Source organism: Lutra lutra, chromosome 6, assembly GCF_902655055.1.
Source record: "Lutra lutra chromosome 6, mLutLut1.2, whole genome shotgun sequence".
NCBI classification, from domain to species: domain Eukaryota; kingdom Metazoa; phylum Chordata; class Mammalia; order Carnivora; family Mustelidae; genus Lutra; species Lutra lutra.
This window is the reverse complement of record NC_062283.1, coordinates 89,769,476-89,789,414: the sequence shown is the minus strand read 5'-3', so window position 1 is coordinate 89,789,414 and position 19,939 is coordinate 89,769,476. Positions and strand designations below refer to the sequence as shown.

The following is a 19,939-nucleotide window of genomic DNA, read 5'->3' as shown; positions in this document are numbered from 1 at the left end:
TTTCTGAGGCTGAAGATTGGTTATTGTTTTAACTTCCTTAGATTACTCAGGTGTTTAGGGGAAAAATGATATAAATGACCTCTTCATTTTAGGTAAGCTTGTTTGTTGTTGTTGTTTTTGAAGGGTTGCCACTGATGCTTATTTCCAGAGTTACACACTGGTAAAATATACAACATGAAAGGATATGAGGTTATTTTTATATGCTTTAAACTTAAACTCTCCAAATAGGCACATATTAGGCATATTGACAATGGCAAAGCTTTTAAGGAAATGACATTTAGACTCTAGGTTTTTTTCTTTTTCCTCCTATGTTTCATTATAATTCTACTAGGAAAGGGTATTTGGGGTCATTATTATGATATTTTTTGGTATCCTCCCTCCCAGCTGAACACACTGACTTCAACATTCTTGTACAGATATTTTAAAAACAATTTTTTTTTCTTTTCCACTTCCGTGATCCTTCAAACATTTAATTAGGCTGAATGAGAATAGGAAAAATGCTTTCTGAGTTTGTTGGAGAACTTGTCTTCAGAGAGAATGGTATTTGTGTTTGTGGGTTTGAAAATGAGGCCTCTTTAGACTACTAGCCATTTTTTATGGTTTTTTTTTTATTGAGACATAATTTACATATAATATTATAATACAACATAATGATTTGATATTTGTGTATATTGTGATAGGCTGTTAAAGAAATGATGATTTAGGGACACCTGGGTGGCTCAGTTGGTTAAGTGTTTGCCTTCAGCTCAGGTCATGATCCTAGGGTCCTGGGATCAAGTTCCATGTCTGGCTCCTTGCTCAGCCTTGTTCTCCTTCTGCCTCTCCCCCTTGCTTGTGCTCTCTCTCTCTCAAATAAATAAATAAATAAATAAATAAAATCATTTTTAAAAAAAGAAATAATGATTTATAAAAATTCTACCATCAGTTTGACTGTTAATGGTCATAACTATTAATAAGGAGTTTCAGTATAATTATATGTAGGGAAAATATGTATTTAATTTTAAGGACTATGTTAAATATTTTTATGATGTCTCATAGCAATCATTATACTGTTGGAAATATATCTTGCCCAGTTTTTATACACTTTCCACTATTTTGCTTTTGGACGAGATATTGACGTGATAATAATTGTGGTTTATGCTACAAACATTGACCGTCTGTTCTGTTTCAGGTATCCTGCGGGGCATTGGAGGTTAAGTGAGAATGAGTCCTACGTTGAGGACTTCTCCTTGTAGGTGGGCAGAACTGAGACACTCTGATCACTGCGTAGAAACAGTGCTGCGGTGACTTGTGCAAGGAGAGATTGATTGAGAGGAGCAAGGTCCACAGGCTTAAGAGAAATAGAAACAGGCAGTGGGGGTGGGTGCTGCATTTCGGATGAAGGAAATGATTGTCTGATCAAAGACAGTAGAGGTATGAAGCCATACAGAATATGGCACAAAGCCTGCTGACAGGGCTGAAGGGGGAAACGGCCAAAAAAATTCTGGGGAAAAGAGCTGAGTCCAAGTGTCAGACAGGCTTTTATTGCTAGTTGAGGAATTTGGGGTTTATTCTACCTTGTGTTTTTTGCATAAGTGAAAATATCATCACCATTATCTTTATCATTATTATTATTATTGGTTATTTTCTTAAAGGAGAGAATAGAGCACTTGGAGCTCTTTTGGAGAGGTGTAGTAGGTATGTATGAAAACAGAATAAGGAATCAGATTTAGAAAGAAAAAGTAAACTACTGTAAAGGAAGCAAGGAGTGTTATAGCTTGGAGAAACATCTCAGCCACAGGTAGAACCTTTGGAAGCTCATCCAGCAGGATAGATGGAGCAAGGTTGCACAGTAAAGCGTCTTCCGGCTGCTGTCCCTCACAAGGCATACTGTGTTTCTGAGGCACTGGGTGGACTTAGAGAAGGGAGCCCAGTGGATGGCAGTGGAGTCCGGGCAAATCTGCACAGCTAAGAGAGATCAGGAAAGGCTCCAAGATCATCTATGCTAAGAGCTCAGGTCAGCCGGGAAACTTGTTATTACATTCTCTGGGGTAAAAAAGAACCAGAGGGACCCAAGAGTCCTTAACAAAAAGAAAATCAAGTCATTTGGCTCTTAGGAGAGTGAGGGTGGCATGAATGAGATGAGAGATGGATTTCACAGTAGAGAGCCAAACGAGGGCTGCCTCCTTGGCTGTGATGTCGTGAAGTCCAGAGTTAGCCGTGAAGAAAAAGAAAAAAAGAAATAACCCTAACAACTGGCTCAGGAAAGCGTATTTTAAAATGTCCAGTGAGAGCAGAACTCCCGTGATTCCTGGAGGAAATATCGTGACCTATGTGAAGTTCCTGAGGCCAGAAGGCACCAAGGAACCCTAGTGAAGGGTTTGCCGTTCTCCTCGACTCCATAGCGGATTCAGGTCCAACACGGAGCAACCCGTCTCTATAGAGAGCGGGGGTTCCAACGCCTCCTTCAAGAATGGTCGCCCTGAGATCAAGTAGGTCATCCCTGCCTCCACAGTGCAGAAGAATCCAGCAGGAGACAGAGTCTGATGATGATAGGAAGAAGAAGTGTCTAGATCAAAGACCCGTGTCCGGATTTTCATAGGATGAACTAACCCTGCTACAGAAGGGACCAGATTGGGGCACTGAAGTGGGAGAGCTAGCCAGGGAAAACATAAAATTAGCCAACTTAAAGTTTTGATGCTATCATATTTTTTCTTCTTTCTCTTGGGCCTGTGGTAGTAATAAATATATGGAAAAACTTGAATGTTGGTAGAAACTGCAGTGTTGTAGGACAGTGAGGGAGCGGGGAATGACTCAACCTTTCCAGACATGTCCAGATGTGGCTGCTCAGCCTTGGCTACCAGGGGGCTTCCTCTCTGGTCCTTCTAACCTTAAAAGTATCAGAAGGTTTCAGCATCTTCAGTCTCTTGTAGTATAGGGGAAAATGGAACATGGCATTTGGGAATAGGTCTTTAATCCCCTCTGACTTGTAGAGTGCTGAGATGCATGCCTAGAGATGGGGGTATGAAGACAGGCCTTACCTGGTGGAATCCTCCTCTAGTTCGTGTGAAACAAACTCTGGAATGGGTGTAGAGAAGGATTTTTTCATCTTTGTCTGACTTTTTTGGTAAGAGCCAGGATCAGGGTACATAGAAAGAAAACCTGGTTTGCCTGTTTTTCTTGTGTAAGTGTTCCTTGTGTTTTGCCAGGAACAAAGTAAAACTTTGATTCACTCATTCAATGTATCATCTAAATTAATTCCTAATTGACTCATATTCTCACTATTTTATTGAAACAACAGCATTTTTTTTTTTTTTAAAGCAACAAATTTCATAGCACTGGAGTAGTTTGGAAGATGTAAGGGTCTAAAAATTTTTGGCTGTTTGGTTGGTTACCACTCCCTCTGGCAGAGATAATAATGTTAAACTTTAACATGACGCTGGATGTTGTAATCCTCCAAGGGAGAGAAGTGGTTGTGCTCTAAGGTCATGGCTGGCAAAGGCACCTGTGTCCAGTCCAGAGGGCGGTGGGTTCGGCAAGCATACATTGTCCCAGGCCTGCCCCGCTTAGGCGGGCTTCTCAGCAGCTCTCATTGGTGGTGACAGATAATAATCATCTTCCTGGGTAGTTCTTATTTTTTTCCCCCTAGATTGAACAGTGTGCCTTTTCAGGTTTTATTTCTCAAATATATTCACAGTTGTTTGATGGTACAAGTAAGGGATTTTTAAAAATATCTCGACATAATTTCATGTTTAATATTAATAAAAGCATATTCCATTTCCATGGCTTGAGTTTAGTGCTGTGACCTTTTCAGGTGGGTGATACCTATAATTTCACTAATTTAATAGAAGATGGTATTCATGCTATTTAAAAGTATTATAGGAAGATTTTTTTTTCTTTTTCAGTAAAAATTCAGCCACAGTAACATGGATAAAGTATGGCTTTAGGCCCATGTAATTATAAATTGAAGTTAGTTTAAAAAGAAAAAAAAAAAATTTGTTCCCTTCTTCCCAGAATGCTTACCTTTCTACATGTATTCGTTTCCTAGGGCTGCTGTAATGACAACAAATGGGTGGGTTAAAACGACAGAAATCTCTTCTCTCACAATTCGGGAGGGCAGAAGTCCGAAATCAAGATGTCCACAGGGCCATGCTCCCTCCAGAGGCTTGACTCTTAGAGCTAACTTAGTTCCCACATTTAGTGAGCTTGTTGGCAGCTCAGGAAATTGCTGTAGAGACCAGCGGGATAATGGTATGGAAGTGGCTGCAATCAGGTTCACTTTGTTTTTTGGTTCAGTATTCTTTCTAGCATATACAGTCACCTCTATATGGAAAGGTTGGACTGTGAGTATTCAGAGTGCTGGTAGAAGCATGTAAGCCCCCCAAACTCTGTGTACTGACCTGTGTTCAGAAGTCTTAATTCTCTCTCTCTCTCTCTCTCTCTCTCTGTGCAACTTAAAAATCCAAATCCAACCCAGAGGAATACTTTCAGGAATACCTTGACAATTCGTAAATTGCACAGGAGATACCCCCCACCCCCCAAACGGGAAAGGACAAGGAGTGACTCTGCCCATCTGTGGGGAGGGTCACGTAGTGAGATGGAAAAGGCTAGGTCAGGTGCTTGATTTTGATCTTGATTCAGCTCACTGCTGGTTAGCTGTCCAAATCACCTCATCTCTGAACCCTTTTATCAGATGAGAACCGTTCTGTTCTAAGGGTTAATATCACTGGTTTTCATTCCACATTCAGGTTTTTCTACCCCAGCAGCTTCTGGCTAGGAACCTCTTAATATTTTTTTGTGTTCATAGCAACTAGTACCATGACTTCCTCATGGTAGGGAACTTATGAACTGGGCACTGCTGGAAATACTGGAAGATGACGAGTGGAAACCAAATGAGGGTATGCTGAGCGGTATGTTAAAAGCCAAAAGACACAGAGCATCTACCCCGTGTCACAAGGGCTGCAGCGAGCACCCCAGGACACAGACAGACAGATTGTTTCTGTGAGTCAGTTTCCTGCATCCCGTGGAGTCAAGAGGAAGACCTGCACACAGTAACGGGCTTCACAAACAATGGGGACTTCCGATGGCCAGGGGGCTCGAGAGTCTCCGAGCATCTCGAGGGCACTCACAGTTCAGACAGTGCTTTCAAGCAGGGTGCTCCCGAGGCCACATTCGTAGACCGTTTTCTCTTTAGATAGGCAGTGAAGTTCCTTCGATGGCTTTTTAACCCATGCTGAGAAGTTTGCAGTAATCGTGAACTCGGCAGAGTGAATTTAACTCTTGGATGGAGGAGAAATTAGCAATCTGACTGTGGCTGCCGCAGAGGGAGAAATTTACAGCCTCCAATGCCGACTGAAATGGACTGATCTTTGTTTCCTCTGAGGAAGGGCAATGCCGTGGAAGTGTAACACGTTTCGGATTGGAATCCTAACACTCCAGTTTATTACTAGCAATGGTGGTAGTCATGATGACAGTCAACACGTCCACAGTGCTTACTCTTTGTTCGACACTGTTGAGTGCTTCACAGAGACCTACCCGTTTATCTCGACTCCGACAGCTGTGTGCAGAGTTTCATACCGTGATGTTTAGTGCTAATTATGTCCCAGTATATGAATTGTTCTACACCAGGAAGAAAAAAAAAAGTTAAGGGTATGAGTAACAAAGGAAAAATGAGGTCAAAGAATAGGAGTCATAATTAATAGCAAAGAGTTAAACCGAATCAAGTGATTTCCTTTTTGTGCTGTCGATCACGTGAGGTCCTGCATCTGGTGCAATGGAAAATGCTGATAAGACAAACAAATGGGCTTGCCCTGACGTGGGTCTGCACTGGACTGAGCGAACAGTGACTGCTCAGCCCCGGCGCCCCTCACTTTTCAAGATGATCCTGGCTGATTCCATGGTGTGAAACAGCGTATGAGAGATAGGGAGGTGTCGGCAGCTCAGCCCAGAAAGCCAGGGATTGGGCAGTGGCTTACTGTAATCGCAGTTGCTGGCTGACTGCCCCGCTCTCTGGCAGTGAATGTGGGGAGGTGGGCTGGGGGACAGCTGTGCCTAGCACTGCAAGCTCCATGGGACCGTAGAGCACCAGCCCCCCATGGCACTGCTTCAGAATGTTCTGCCTGAAAGGTGAGGGGGTTTTGGGTCCATTCGGGTGGTGAGGTTTTAGTTAAGAAAACGATCATCTAGCATCAGAGTCTAACTCAGTGCTCACCTAGCACTATTAAAAGCAAAGTTTGGGGGAGTTTGCAAGTATGAAAGTGAAAAAAGTCATTGTTCTTTTTCGTTGTTGTTGCCAACAGGAAGAAAGACCTCCTGCTGGGGAGGTGGAATTTTCTTTTAGACAGAAAGGATATTTCTCTGTTTGGATGTGTTTTGTATGCATTTTCTTATTGACAAAAGTAGTTACAAGTTTAGAATTAAGGAAACTTAATGCAAGTAGGAATGGTGTACAGTTGTAGCATGAGTTCTACCAGAGAAGCTTTTATGGGGTAAGTTGCTCCTGTAAAGGATCAGAGTGAATGGGAAGGGGAAAGCTATTCTATTGCTTGAAGCTTTAATATGTGAATTCAGGAACGAAATTAATTTTGTTGTACAACATACTTCTTGTTCTAGCTACGGATGGATGATAGTGCTTACTAAGTACTGTAAGATGGAGAACATATGAGTATATATAGAGACTCCCTGATTAGTTAGGCAGTGTTTCCTCTTTTTAGGCAATTATTTTTTCTTCAAACTCTATTTTTGTTCCAGCTCTTATCTTAATGTAATTAATTTAGACATTTGAGAATGTGTGGGCCTGTGAGATTGTTGGAATGGAAGAGTTAAAATGAATTCTCTTGGAACCGGAGTAGACTATTTTTTTCATATATTTCAGCGTATGTTATTCTGTTGATGGGAAATTCTTGACAGCTTTTCAATTTTTGGAAATGAAGAGGTCCTGTCTGTCTTGCTTTGCTGATTTCTCTTTGTCCACAAAGCCCACTAATGAGTTCTAGACATGGATTTTTTAGTTTCCATGTTTACAGATTTAACTCTAACTTGACACCTTAAAACCCACCACTGTCTTTAATATAAAACTTTAGTTTGGTGTATTTGTTTCTATGGTTGGTATAAATTTGATGAAATCAAGGGGGTAAAAACAAACAAGAACATCACATTCTTCCCTCCCTAAGAATTCAATTAGCTCTTGCACTAGAGAGTTCCTAGTTGCAGTGGATTTCTAAAGAGCTCTGTTTAAGACTGAAATGAATTTGAATAGTTCTGAAAAATAATTTTAGATGAAATGGCTTATGGGCTCTCATAGTACTGTTTGTTAAAAAATTGTTTGCTCAAAATAAACATAACTAGGAGGAGCCAGAATTCAGTATTATGGGAGGAGGCTGTAGGCTAACCTAGTGTAATTTCCACAGTGTAGTTGAAATCATTATGATCTAATGACATCTTAAGGTTTAGGATTTTTAATTGAATGCAGGTGTGGAGTTGTTGCAGGATATGACTTCTGCAGCTTCAACATATTTGTCTCCACCCATTCCCATAACAGCAATTTCATTTTATTAAAGAATCTATCAACTTCATGAACTCTTAGTTTCCTTGGTAACTTGGGAAATTTTAGAAAGTCAAGTGAATGGCACGTGATGACAAGCGAGTACTTTTGTGCTGAAGTGTGTGTTCAAATCAGGAATCCACAGTCCCCTTTAAAGCCCACTTTCTGATCTGCCAGCAGCCAGGACAAACAGTTGACATTTGGCTCTCTTCCTGTGATTAATATCCTTTTGATTTACAATAATGATTTTTAGGTCGCCCTTCCATGCTTCCTGTGAGGCAAACTCATGAGAAAGTAATGGTGACTGAGCCTGAACACAGGAATATGAAAGGCTACTTGCGGACACTTTCTGTTTCCTACTGTGTTTGTGTTTCCCTCTATTGGAGACTTTTTCAGGGGCTTTCATTAATTGGCCTATTTCTATGGCCATCTGAGGTTCTAAGGGCTCTTGAATCTGTGGTTATGATTAGCACGGATGTTAAAGGAAAACACGATTGCCCTTCGTTTGGGTAAATCATGTTCCCGTGTATTTTTTTTTTAATTGTTGAGAGAAAACATTCCCATCAGATGGTCTCCCACATTATTGTAGGGTTTCCTCTTCTCCAATTAGACTGTTTATTTCTAAAGTCATGTCTATTCAGCTTTTGGTAGGTAGGATACTAGAAAAAGTGCCTTCTTGGAAGAGAGATGTCATCTTTGTCATTGCTGTCTGCTCTTAAAACTCACAGTTGTAGTCGCTCTCTGTTACTGCCATTGAAGTAGCTCAGATCCATTCAGTCCACCCAAGTTCATTTTGTATGAACAATGTCTCGGCTCCCAGTCTCTCAGAAGACGTTCTCTTAGGTTCTGCCAAGGGCCCTGTGGTTAACAAATCTCTGGTGTGTTGTTCCTTCATTGTGTAATCAGTGATGCACTGTGGTCTCGGAAATGAGTTTCCAGCTAATCAAATAATGTGATTAACAGTTAATGACCATGCATATATTGTAAACCATTTGTGGATTACACCATTCAAAATATTAGAAAAAAAATATTTTTGCCACTGATACTGAGTGGAACATAAGTTTCTCTGAGACGATTCAGAATGCAAATTTCTTAATTACAGCCCTCCACCTTCATCTTTGTAAATATTAATTATCTTTGCAGTGCATCTCTAACTGTGAAGACTGTTTTTTCCCTTTTACTTTCCAACCCATCACAGACATATATTTTATAAAACAACATTATGTCTTATGTGATGTCACTATTGTATCAAACAGCCATACGAGTCCTTAAGCATTTAATTTGTTGCCTGGAGTACTCTGGTTGCAGACGGGTAGCAAAGCATTGGCCAACTGGCACTGGTTAGGAGACAAATCTGGATTTGTTTCCTAGAGCTTCTGTAACAAATTACCAGTAGGCAAGTGGCTTAAAACAGAAATCTCTTTTCTCATAATCTAGAAACTAGAATCCAAAATCAAGGTGTGGCAGGGTCACGTCCCCTCCGAAATCTCTTACAAAGGGTCTTCCCTTCTTCTAGTTTCTGGTGGCCTCGGGTATCTCTTGGCTGGTGGTAGCATCTCAGGCCCTGTTTTCACGTGGCCTTTTTCCTGGGATATCTCTATAATTTTTATATAAGGACAAGTGTCATTGGATGTCAGACCCACCCTAATGTAGTATATGACCTCATCTTTAATGATTTCATTTGCAAGGACTCTCTTTCCAAATAAGGCCACATTCTGAGGTTCCTGGTGGATGTGGGTTTCCAGGGACACTATTCAACCCATTAGAGCAGAACATGTGTAAAATCACACTGATTGAAGGTAGCCTTATAAGAGGTGGGCACAGCACTATAAGAATGACTGTCCTTGGATGCTGCACTTGAAGCTTGGTGCAAGCTTAAGACAGGTTTGTATGTGCAGGGAAAAGGGTGAAGCATATACTAGGGTCAGTAGCCCTAATGAAAATGTTGCCCTTTTCTTTCCTATAAGTGATCCAGTTTTCCTTATGAAATCTTAGCCTGCTGAGAAAGGGAAAAAACAAAAGACAAAATTGAACTTGATTCACTGCAGTCATCTCAGTGTGAGCCAAAATTTAAACAGTTGCATTAGATAGCTCAGTCAGTTGGATGACTCAGTCTTTCAGAATTCTCCTCTATTATCCCCCTTCTCTCCAAAGTGGATTTTGTCCTTAGTCTTCTTATTAATATAGCACAAGTGATGCATGCTAAATTATGTACTTTTGATGTAATTTTGTCATATTTGCAACATAATTTTAAAAATTGTAAAACAATTTATGTACATAGTTGAGTTTAGAGAATAAAGTATTATTTTAAAAATGTCATTCTTAATGTGGGAAGGAATCATACACCTATCCTTTTGTGGTCCAAGAATAATTTCAGTGTGTTTTATGAGCATCATGGACCTTTAGTTTCTGAATTTAGTATTGGGTTTTACCCAGTCAGCATTCTCCCCAGAGATTTAAACCTGGCTTTGGTGTGTTGGACTAGATTCTTTCCCTTTCTCAGCTCTTACTGCCATTGGAGATCTAGAAATCCAGTTTCATGGATTGGAAAAGTGGTAAATTCTCTGGGGTGGGTGTATCCCAGCTGCCTGCGTGCTCAGCATGGTAGGGTCCTGTCTTTATTCTTTTCTGCTTCACGAGTTACAAACTTAGGAAAGCCTTTAGGTTGTCTAATAATAGCAAAGAGTTATGTTGGAGATTACAGCTATGAACTATCTCAGGCATGTGCTTCTGCTCCCACGAGGGCCGTTTATACTAGAAACTCAGCTTTCTCCCTCCTTGTGCATCCTGGAACGGATCACAGACTGCTTTCCAGTTGTCTCGTGTATGTTGTGCATGTAAAAGAATTCCTTAGATTCTTTTCTTGGCAGCATTTGGAAAATAATGTCTGGAATCAGAAACAGATTTGTTATTTCTGTGCTGAAACAAGTGTATTTTTCAAGTTAGCTAGCAAGTAACCATTTGCTCTGGAAGGTTCCCCACCCCCTTCTTAAATCAGTGTTAAACTGTCAAGGAAGCATTGAGCAAAGTTTATGCTATTTGCCGTTTGATTCAGAGCATCACTTTTAAAGACTTTAATAACCAAAATGCAAAGCGATCTTGAAAATGTCGCATCTTTGTGAATCTGGACATTTTACTATGCATACATTTAGATTTTGAGTTTTACTTAAATTAACAGCAGCTTTTAGAACTGCAGCCCTTCAAGTTTCTCTATTTTCCCTCCTCCTTTCATTTAAAAATTGCGTATAATTGTTAGTCAATAACCTGCAGCTACCAAGGGGAATTCACATTTGCTCAATCTGCAATTTAAAGTAGCGCTTTTAATAAACGCACTGGTGATATCATGCATTTTTCAAACTGGCGGGCAAAGCCCTTGAAATTTAATAAACCAAACAAAGCTGGCCCTTTACTTCCTTTGTCTTTCCCTTGAAAAGTCTATCATGCTTTCTGGTTCTTTCTTCTTCCTGCAGTTAAAGTCTTGTTTTTAAATATGTTAATGGAAGGAGAAGCCAGCTCACCATGCTGAATAGATAATACAGTATAAACTAGGAGATGCTATCCTTAAGGAATGAAAAGGCAGTTAGCAGAGCTTTGCTGCCTGAAGCTCACGGAGCTGGGGGTCTGCTCATTTCTGGAGCATGCTCTGTGTGAAGATAGTAGTGCTCTGGGTAATTTGGTGGAACTGAATCAAATGACTCGAATTACTGAAAGCACTGGCAAAGGTTTCAGTTAAGTTCTCCATTTTAATATCTCCTGTTCCATTTTTACCTGTTCTTGTCTCCTCTTTTCCCCTCTGTCTTTTCTAGTTTCTTTTCCTTACCCCCCCCTTACCCTCTTCGTTGGGGGAGCTGTATCATGCTTAAGCTGGATTGAACTCCTAGTTACGGAGGTGTGATCAGTAGTCTGCACACGCGTTAGTAAAGGTGATAGTTAATAGACGAAGGCAAATGGATCAGTGCGATGAAGGCAATTTACCACTCGGGACACCATGTCACCACCATCCAGCAGGCACAAAGGTATGGAGGGGTACGTATTTTCCCATTTTAAATCTCAGAAGGAAACACTGCTTGAAAACAACCTAAGGGTCTTTAAGCAAATTAATAGCTTTTGTGTGATTAAGCAGCTTGTCAAGATTTTTTATTGGGGGACATTGGGTGGGAAGGTGGATATTCTTAAGTTGAAAAGTGTCAATTATTTTATAAAATCATACATAGCAATTGAATTTGAGATGAGGAGGTCTTAACTTGACAGGCAGTACAACTACACACTGTTCATCCTCCGTATGCTGATGACATAACACTTAGCAGGTTTTATTAGCTTAGGTTTAGGTTTTTTATTGTTGTTACTATCAAAATGTGGCTGATACTGAGAGCCTTTGAGACAAAAAGCTATGCTGACTTGAACTTGGGCTGAATTTGTGTGTGTGTTGGGGGGGTGCACGGTAAGAGAAATATGAGCGTTCATGACCACTTTTTCTTTGGAATGTCTTGTTATAACAAAAAGATATAAATAACATAAGGTGAACTCTAGGAACTGTGTGAAGTATAATGTAAGTGAACTTCTATTTAAGTGCAGAGTGGTTTTCAAAGGTCAGATTATGGCTGTTTGTTCTTGAGAAATTTTACAAGACAGCATTTGAAAACAAAGAGAGAATCTCTGCTTCTGTGACCGCAAGAAGGTATCTGTGATCTTTCTTTCAAAACGGTGCAAGCTTCACTGCTCCTGAAACTTTGGACTGGAGGTTGTGACAAATGCCTCTGCTCTCCCAAGTGAGCCACTGTTCACAGTAGGAGTGGGAGGGAGGAGAGGCTGGATGGAGGCTTCTGAGGGTGTTTTCAGGAAGGGGAGGCAGAGGGTGGCCCCATTGTTCAGGCCATGCTCAGGAGAGAGGCGGGAGTCTGGGAGATTCTAGAGGTGGCAGAACGTTGGCTGGGGAAACTGACTGACACCAGAAGTTAAGAGCAGTGGTTTTTCTCTTTCAAACAGCAAAGTTCCTTAGCAAATGCAGAGGGGGTTTTAGAAAATGCCTGGAGATGAGACGAATATGGCAGGGCAGAAGAAAAATAAAGCAGGTGGAGGCCTTCACTCCCGCTGGTACTCCATTGCTCCATCCCAGCCATCTCCTGCAGATTGAGTTTTTGCTGTATCCAGACTCTTTCCTGTTGGTCAGAGGACAAAGAAAGCTCTGGTCCCTTCATTTTTCCTGGAAGAGTGTTGCTAAACAGAATACCCAGCTTTATGCAAAAAATAAAAAGGCCAGTAGTCTTCCCAGGTGGCTAATTTGTACATCTAAATTCATCCAAAATCTGCTGATACTCTGAAATACCTCTGCAGTTCATCTTATCGGGCCAAAATAAACTCTTAGGTGTAAGAGTTTATTCCTCAGGGGCACCTGGGAGGCTCAGTTGGTTAAGCGTCCAAGTCTTGATCTCAGCTCGGATCTTGATCTCAGGGTCCTGAGTTCAAGCCCTGAGCTGGGCTGCATGCTGGGTGTGGAGCCTACTTAAAAAAGAAAAGTTTATTCGTCAGATATTGATGGGCACTGACCATATGTCAGGCGCACGCCCTCCTCTGTCTCCAGGAGAGTCTCCGTCTCTGATGCCGCTGGGTTTCTTCAGCACCCAAGGCCTCCAGCTGCTTTCCTGTCCACTTGTAAGCCCTTTTGGCAATTCCTCTTTCCCCAAGGTGGACTTTGAGAAAAAAAAGCAAAGTTAGAGACTTTTTAAAGAGGTTTCCTGCCAGTTATGACACAAATAACAAGAGTAGCTAACAGGTTAGTAAAGATTCAGTAAATCCCAACTCTGTCTCTTAACAATACAAGCTTGAGTAAAATCTCCTTCGCTGTTAGAATACAACTACCTGATAAAATACTGAGGATTAAGTAATAACATATGAGATGGTGGGCATTTCTTCACAAATATGTAGTAATGCTATTTAAATCTGACCTGAGTGCTTTATAAAGTTACTGATTATACCTTCCTTGGGCTTGTGAAAGTAAGGACTAATTTGTACCTTCATATGTGAATATGGTGTAGCTATCCAGGGAGAATGCTATCCTTTCGGATTGGTATCACAGCATATTTACACCAATCTTTGTAAAGTTTTTGGTAGGCACAGTCATATAAATACACCTAGATGATACAAAGTATTAAAAGTCACATTTACTGGCAAACGCGCATGATAGCAAGGCAAGGATTTTGAAAGCCGTGGAAGCCAGCGGAGGGTATCCTGATACCAACTTGATTCTGACTGCTTCAACACCAGTGGAAATGTTTCCTGGAAGAGCAAATACTTGCTAAAAAATTGGAGCAAGATTTGGACGACTCATGATGCCTTTTATAAAGTTGTTTTGTTTTCACACAATCTCTCCATAATTATATGAGCAGAATGGATGGATGGATCTTTACGTGGGGAGCAGTGTTCTTATTTTAGGCTGACTGCTGCATGAGCAATTGGTAATGAAGTCTCCTTATTGCTGGGTTATTTCTCATCTCACCATATTCCTAGGTTCTCAGTAACGGAAGCCCACTTTTCGTCTCAGATAGAATAGGCTAGTAAGTGTAAATGTTGTCCAACTGAATTGTCAGTAAATTATAATGGAAGTCTAAAACAAATAGCGTACTGGAAAGATGACATTGTGTATCCATCCCTCCAAAAATGCAGGCCTTAAACACCAAAAGTACTGAAAACAGATGGGTACATTTTTGATGGCTTTAATCTTGTCTTGAATATAAAACATTAGTTTGATACTTATCATCACTTTTTTTTTTTTTAAAGATTTTATTTATTTATTGGACAGACAGAGATCACAAGTAGGCAGAGAGCCAGGCAGAGAGAGAGGAAGGGAAGCAGGCTCCCTGTTGAGCAGAGGGCCTGATGTGGGGCCCGATCCCAGGACTCGGGGATCATGACCTGAGCCGAAGGCAGAGGCTTCAACCCACTGAGCCACCCAGGCGCCCCTTTCCATCACTTTTTGATATAGGTTTACCAGATTACATCTATAAGGACGGCTTCTTTTCAGTTCCCTACTGAGAACATCTAAAACTTTTAAATGTCCAGTGTCCTTTCTGCTTCCCACAGAAAGTTAATGTTAGCATGGCAAATGTGCTTTTTGGCTACTGATAGCAAATTTGGTTGGAAATGAGTTTCTGTTACTTGCTCCCTGCCCCTTACTCACCTTTATGAAATTGCTGAATGGATCCATTGTTGGCATGTTATCTGCAGGAGATAAAGTGTCTGAGAGCCGTGAGGAAAACAGGATCCCCTGAAATAGATGAGATGCCTTTGGCATGTGACATACTAAAGGGTTCTCCCAGACTACTATTTGGGATTGTGTTTGACTAGATTTTCTCTGCTTTAATTTCCCCATTCCCTCCTTTTAACATTGGAAAGTGACCTCTGTGTTCTGTGCACGAAAAGCAGCTACCTTTCTCTGTCTCTTCCTTGATATTTCCCCGTAGCAGCAATGAGGTCAGACTATACAGATGTATTCAGTGTAGAGAAATGAAGAGAACAGTCTTCTCTCTGCCAGAGTACTGCTTCCCTCACACCCAGCGAGAATTGTTACCGTGAGGTAATTCTCTAGCCAGTATCAAGAGTCGTTTGTGATTTTCTAGTAAGGGAACCGAGTATTTGTAATATGCTGGTAGCACCCCAATTTTATTTCCAAACTTCAAATATGAATATCCATCTGCCCACTCCACATTTCCAACTAGATTTCTAGTAGACGTCATGAATACATCAGACTCCTGGTCCCCCTCACACTTGCCCCCATATCTGTTCCTCATTTCAGCTGGGGGACAAATGCATCTTTCCAGTTGCTTACACCCAAAACCTGGAAGTCCTATATGTCCCCTTTTTCTTTCATACCCCACTCAGTGTGTCAGAAAATCCCATTGACTCAATTTTTAGAATCTTTTCCACAATCCGATTGCCTCCCAGACCACCACTGCCCCCTCCTTGCCTGAGTCCCACCTTAGTTTCCCTTTACAGACTGTTTCAACCCAGTGGCCCGAGTGAACCCTTAAAAACAAAAGTGATGGTTCCACTCCTTTGCTCACAAGTACCTTTCACGTGAAGTAAAAGCTCGAGTCTTGGCAATTTCTCTGTATTTTGGGGGGTGTCAGTCATGGGCCAAACCTAAGCCAAAGAGAAGATGGGTTTGGTGCCTGAGCTACGGGATTTGTAGCTCTGTCAAATCCTCTAGTCTGGTGGAAAAGGAAGAAGGTCAGTCATGTTCTTGTCTGATGCTCACAGAAGGTGTGATCTTTAATGGGATTCCTTTGTCTTCTCTGCAATGGGAATGAAGATCGTGCTACCTGATTTCATTTTAGCAATAAAGGTAGCAACCTGTGGCTTTAATGTGGCTACCAAGATATACCTTTACTTTTTACTAAATAGCTTTGATAAGAATTTTGGTTGGGATTTTGGAAAATTGATCCCTATGGCTTTTTTGATAGGGAGCCTATCCAAATTAGAAAGCTCACTTAGATGTCTAATAAGCAGCTCAGTTTTTATTCTTTTTTTTTTTAAGATTTTATTTATTTGAGAGAGATCACAAGTAGGCAGAGAGGCAGGCAGAGAGAAAGAGGAGAAAGCAGGCTCCCTCCGGACAGAAAGCCCGATGTGGGGCTCGATCCCACGACCCTGGGATCATGACCTGAGCCGAAGGCAGAGGCTTTAACCAATTGAGCCACCCAGGCGCCCCTCAGTTTTTATTCTTATGCATGTATTTGTTTTGCTGAGCTTTGTGTGTTATAAGGAATAGCAAAAGTCTTTTCATGGTAAGTGCAAGATATTTTACTCTTTTATAATACCACAACTTTTTCTTTCATAGCATTATTAAAATGGAGGGTAGGTTCTGACCCCCTCATTGAGTGTGATTTGCATATTCTTTGGGACATGTACTACTTTTTGTGTGTGGTAGTGATTGGTGCTTTGGCTTCTCTACTAGATTCTAAGTTCCTTGGGACCCTAGTGCATTAACTTGACCATGAAGGAATTCCAACTGATATTTGTGGATTAAAGGCATGAAATATAATATGCAACCCAGTTTAAGTGAAACAGACTTCAGACATCACTCTCCCTGAAAATAAATGGGCTTTTTTTGAGGATAGCTTAAAATATAAAAGTGGATTTTTCTACATTCAGCTGATAATAGGTAGGCAATAAGTAGAGCAAGAAAGATTTTTAACTTTCAGAGTCTTATTTTCTGTAACAACCGGATTGAAAAATCTAATGGAATGATTTCAATCATAAATGGCTTATAAGAGTGGGAAGCTGGTATAAAGGAGAAAGGTAATGTATTTCTAGAAACTCAAACATTGTGGTGATGGGGAGGGTAGGGAGGGAGGAACATTTCTCAGGTGTTTTCTTGGTCTTTGAAGTGGCAGGTCACCCAGGGAGATGGCCAGTGCCCTCTTGTTTCTTCCTAAGCCCCATTCTGAAGGGCTTACAGTTCTCTTGACTAAGAAATTGAGGACTTACTCACCAAGGAGAAATGCACCCTGATCCAAGCACTTTTTTCTCTCTTAGATTTAAACACACACACACACACCACCACCACCACCACCACCACCACTCCAATGCATAGTCTGGTGAATGGGCAGTTGAACATGGACAAAAAAAGAAGAGTGGTAAAATTTTCTTTAGAAGTAGATTATTTTGTCTTAGCAGATCATTTAAATATGTGAGGTTTTTTTTGTTGTTGTTGTTTTAATTTAACATGTTTAAATACTTCCATTGGAATTATACTTCCTTTGGTCTTCTCATCCCTTGTTCTAAATTTTCAGATCTGCTGGATGATTTTGTAGGGTTCCCCTGTATGCAGTTCATTCTATTTCCATTATAACCTTTGTTCCCCATTTTCTCTGTAAATATGCGTACAATGTGGTCACTTTGTTCTTCTGTTTGTAATAGGTGCCATGAGGACAAGCTGGTTATTATTCAGGACCTTATGTCAGAGTACACCTAGAGGTGCTCTATTAATATCTGTTGAGTGATTGAGTGCTTAGCTGCATTCAGGACTTTATTCTTTCCCTTTATCACTGTGATGGTTATTAAACGTTATAAGAACTTTGACCTAGAGGTTGTCTTTTCACCTCAAAAAAATGAAGATGACCAATCATTTTAATGACCAATTGAGATCTTACTAAAATGCCCATTCAGGATTGTGAGCCTGAAGTCTTCTCGATTTTTTTTTAAGATTTTATTTATTTATTTGTCAGAGAGAGAGAGAGCGAGCGAGCGAGCACAGGCAGACAGAGTAGCAGGCAGAGGCAGAGGGAGAAGCAGGCTCCCTGCTGAGCAAGGAGCCCGATGTGGGACTCGATCCCAGGATTCTGGGATCATGACCCGAGTCCAATGCAGCGGCTTAACCAACTGAGCCACCTAGGTGTACCTTGATGTTTTAACTGTGAGTAAATTTCTGCATGTATAGCAGAAAGAGTCTTAACCTAGGAATCAGAGTTTCTGATCCTGAGTCTATTATTTACTGACTCTGAGGAGGCCACGCAAGCTCTCAGAGCCATTTCCGCCATCTAATAACTAGAAGTGACTGCGCTGTCTGCTTGGTGGGGGTGATTCTTTGGGAATCAAATGAGATGAGGTGCCTGGAATGTAGTGGGAAACCGGCAGTCCTCTGTCTCCTCCTCTCCCCGTCTACACTTCCTGTCAGTTCTTCTTGAATGTGCTCTGTCCTCTCTGTCTCCTGGGCTAGCCCTGCCATAGTGTGGTGACGAGTAGTATTTTGTTCTTTTTCTGGTTTATCAGTCTCCTAATGCCCCGATTTTAATCTACTTGCTCTTGAGAAGTACTCAGACTCTCTCCAGAATGTGTTTTCTCCTCTGGTAAACCTCAGTCCCCTCACCATATCATTGTTTTTAGAGTAAAGTCAACTTCCTTACCATGATATAGACAAGCCCTTCATGAAAGAATGCCTCCCGATTTTCTTCAGCTTCAGTTCCCACTAGCGGCTCCCCCTTCTATAATTCACCACCCTTGTTCCTCTTTCTCTGCATGTGCCAGGACCCTCTGCTTAGAAGGAATTTCTGTTTCTCCTGCGGTGCATCACCCTAACATTCAGATTGGACTGACAGGACTGCACTCAGATGTTAGCTCGTGTAGAAATCCTCCACACTAACATTCCCAAGCTGGTCTTAACTTCTCTAGGCCGCCTGCCACGTTGTCATCCAGCAGTTTTCTTTGTGCTGGGCAGTAAGGCAGAGAACGCGTTCTTCATTGTCCTTGATGCCAAGAATCGCATCTAGGTTGGGTGGTTGAATTAATTCGTTAGTACTTGAACATTTTTAAAAATATGAGGGAAAATTCTGGTGTATCAGCTGGCTTGGTATTAGAAACAAAGTAGAAAACCTTACCCTAACCCATGTATAAAGTTATAAATTGTTTCACAGCTGGGATACTGTGCTTCATTCTAGCTGTTCCCTGTGGATAATTTCTGAGGTGTTGAAATGCACAAAAAGTTTCAATTAAGATTATTTGCCTTGGAAGGAGAAGTAACTATGCCAAGAAATCCTAAAATAATTTGGATTTTACCAGGGAAAATCATGTTTGGGATACAGCAGCACAGTATCCTATAAGGGTAAATGACATGGAGGTTGTCAACCAGAGCTAGGTATTCAGAACGAGGGACATAGTGTTCATTACCTGGGATGGTGGTACAAACTAGAAATATTAACTCACTCAAGAAAAGCACAGATAACCAGTTAATGATTGATCATAACTGATTATCAAGGTGAAATGGTCTGAGTCTTCTGGCCTTGAAGGAATCCAAATAGTGGAAAACTCCACCCTGCCAACTCTGATGGGCAAAATTTTGGCCCCCAGGACTTTCATCCCCTGGTACCATGCCTGTCAATATGTTGTACACGGCAAAACAGGATTTTGCAGCTAGAGCGAAGGTTACTACTCAGTGAGGGAGATTAGCCTGGATTATCCAGGTAGGTCTAATGTCATCATAGGAGCCTTTAAGAGCTGAGCTTTCTCCCCCCTGCTGGCAAATGTGAATTCAGGGAGGTTCTAAGCCTGGGAAGGAAGGATATTCAGTGTGTTGCTGGCTTAAAGATGAAGGGAACCACTAGGAAACCCTTGAGAAGGCACTGAATTTTCCCAACCACCTGAATGAGCTTGAAAGCAGATATTCCTCCATAGCCCCCAAATAGGAAGCCAGTCAACACCTTAATTTGGGTGAAATCTTAATCAGAGAACCCAGAAGCCTTCTGGATTTGGGGCCTACTGAACAGTGAAGTAATAAATGGGTATTGTTTTAAGGTGCGAAATTCATGGTAATTTGTTAAAACAGCGGTAGAGAACTACTACACCAACAAAACAAAACAAATGGGGTGGGGGTATGGGAACATCTTGCTTTGGGGACATTTCTGTTGGGAAGACTTGATTTCC

The 19,939-nt window shown here is 41.2% G+C and overlaps 1 protein-coding gene across 3 annotated transcripts in view; it reads left to right on the top strand.

Moving 5' to 3' along the window:
* NHSL1 (NHS like 1) overlaps window positions 1-19,939 on the top strand; it is a 249,826-nt gene that overhangs the window by 116,798 nt on the left and 113,089 nt on the right. Inside the window, exon 1 of one of the 3 annotated variants that reach the window (XM_047732106.1) lies at window positions 5,821-6,105. The exons of the other annotated variants lie outside the window; for them this stretch is intronic. Coding sequence (XP_047588062.1) covers window positions 6,090-6,105 — 16 coding nt within the window. The 5' untranslated portion in view covers window positions 5,821-6,089. Of the gene's footprint in view, window positions 1-5,820; window positions 6,106-19,939 lie in introns of those variants that run through there. 3 annotated transcript variants of the gene reach the window in all.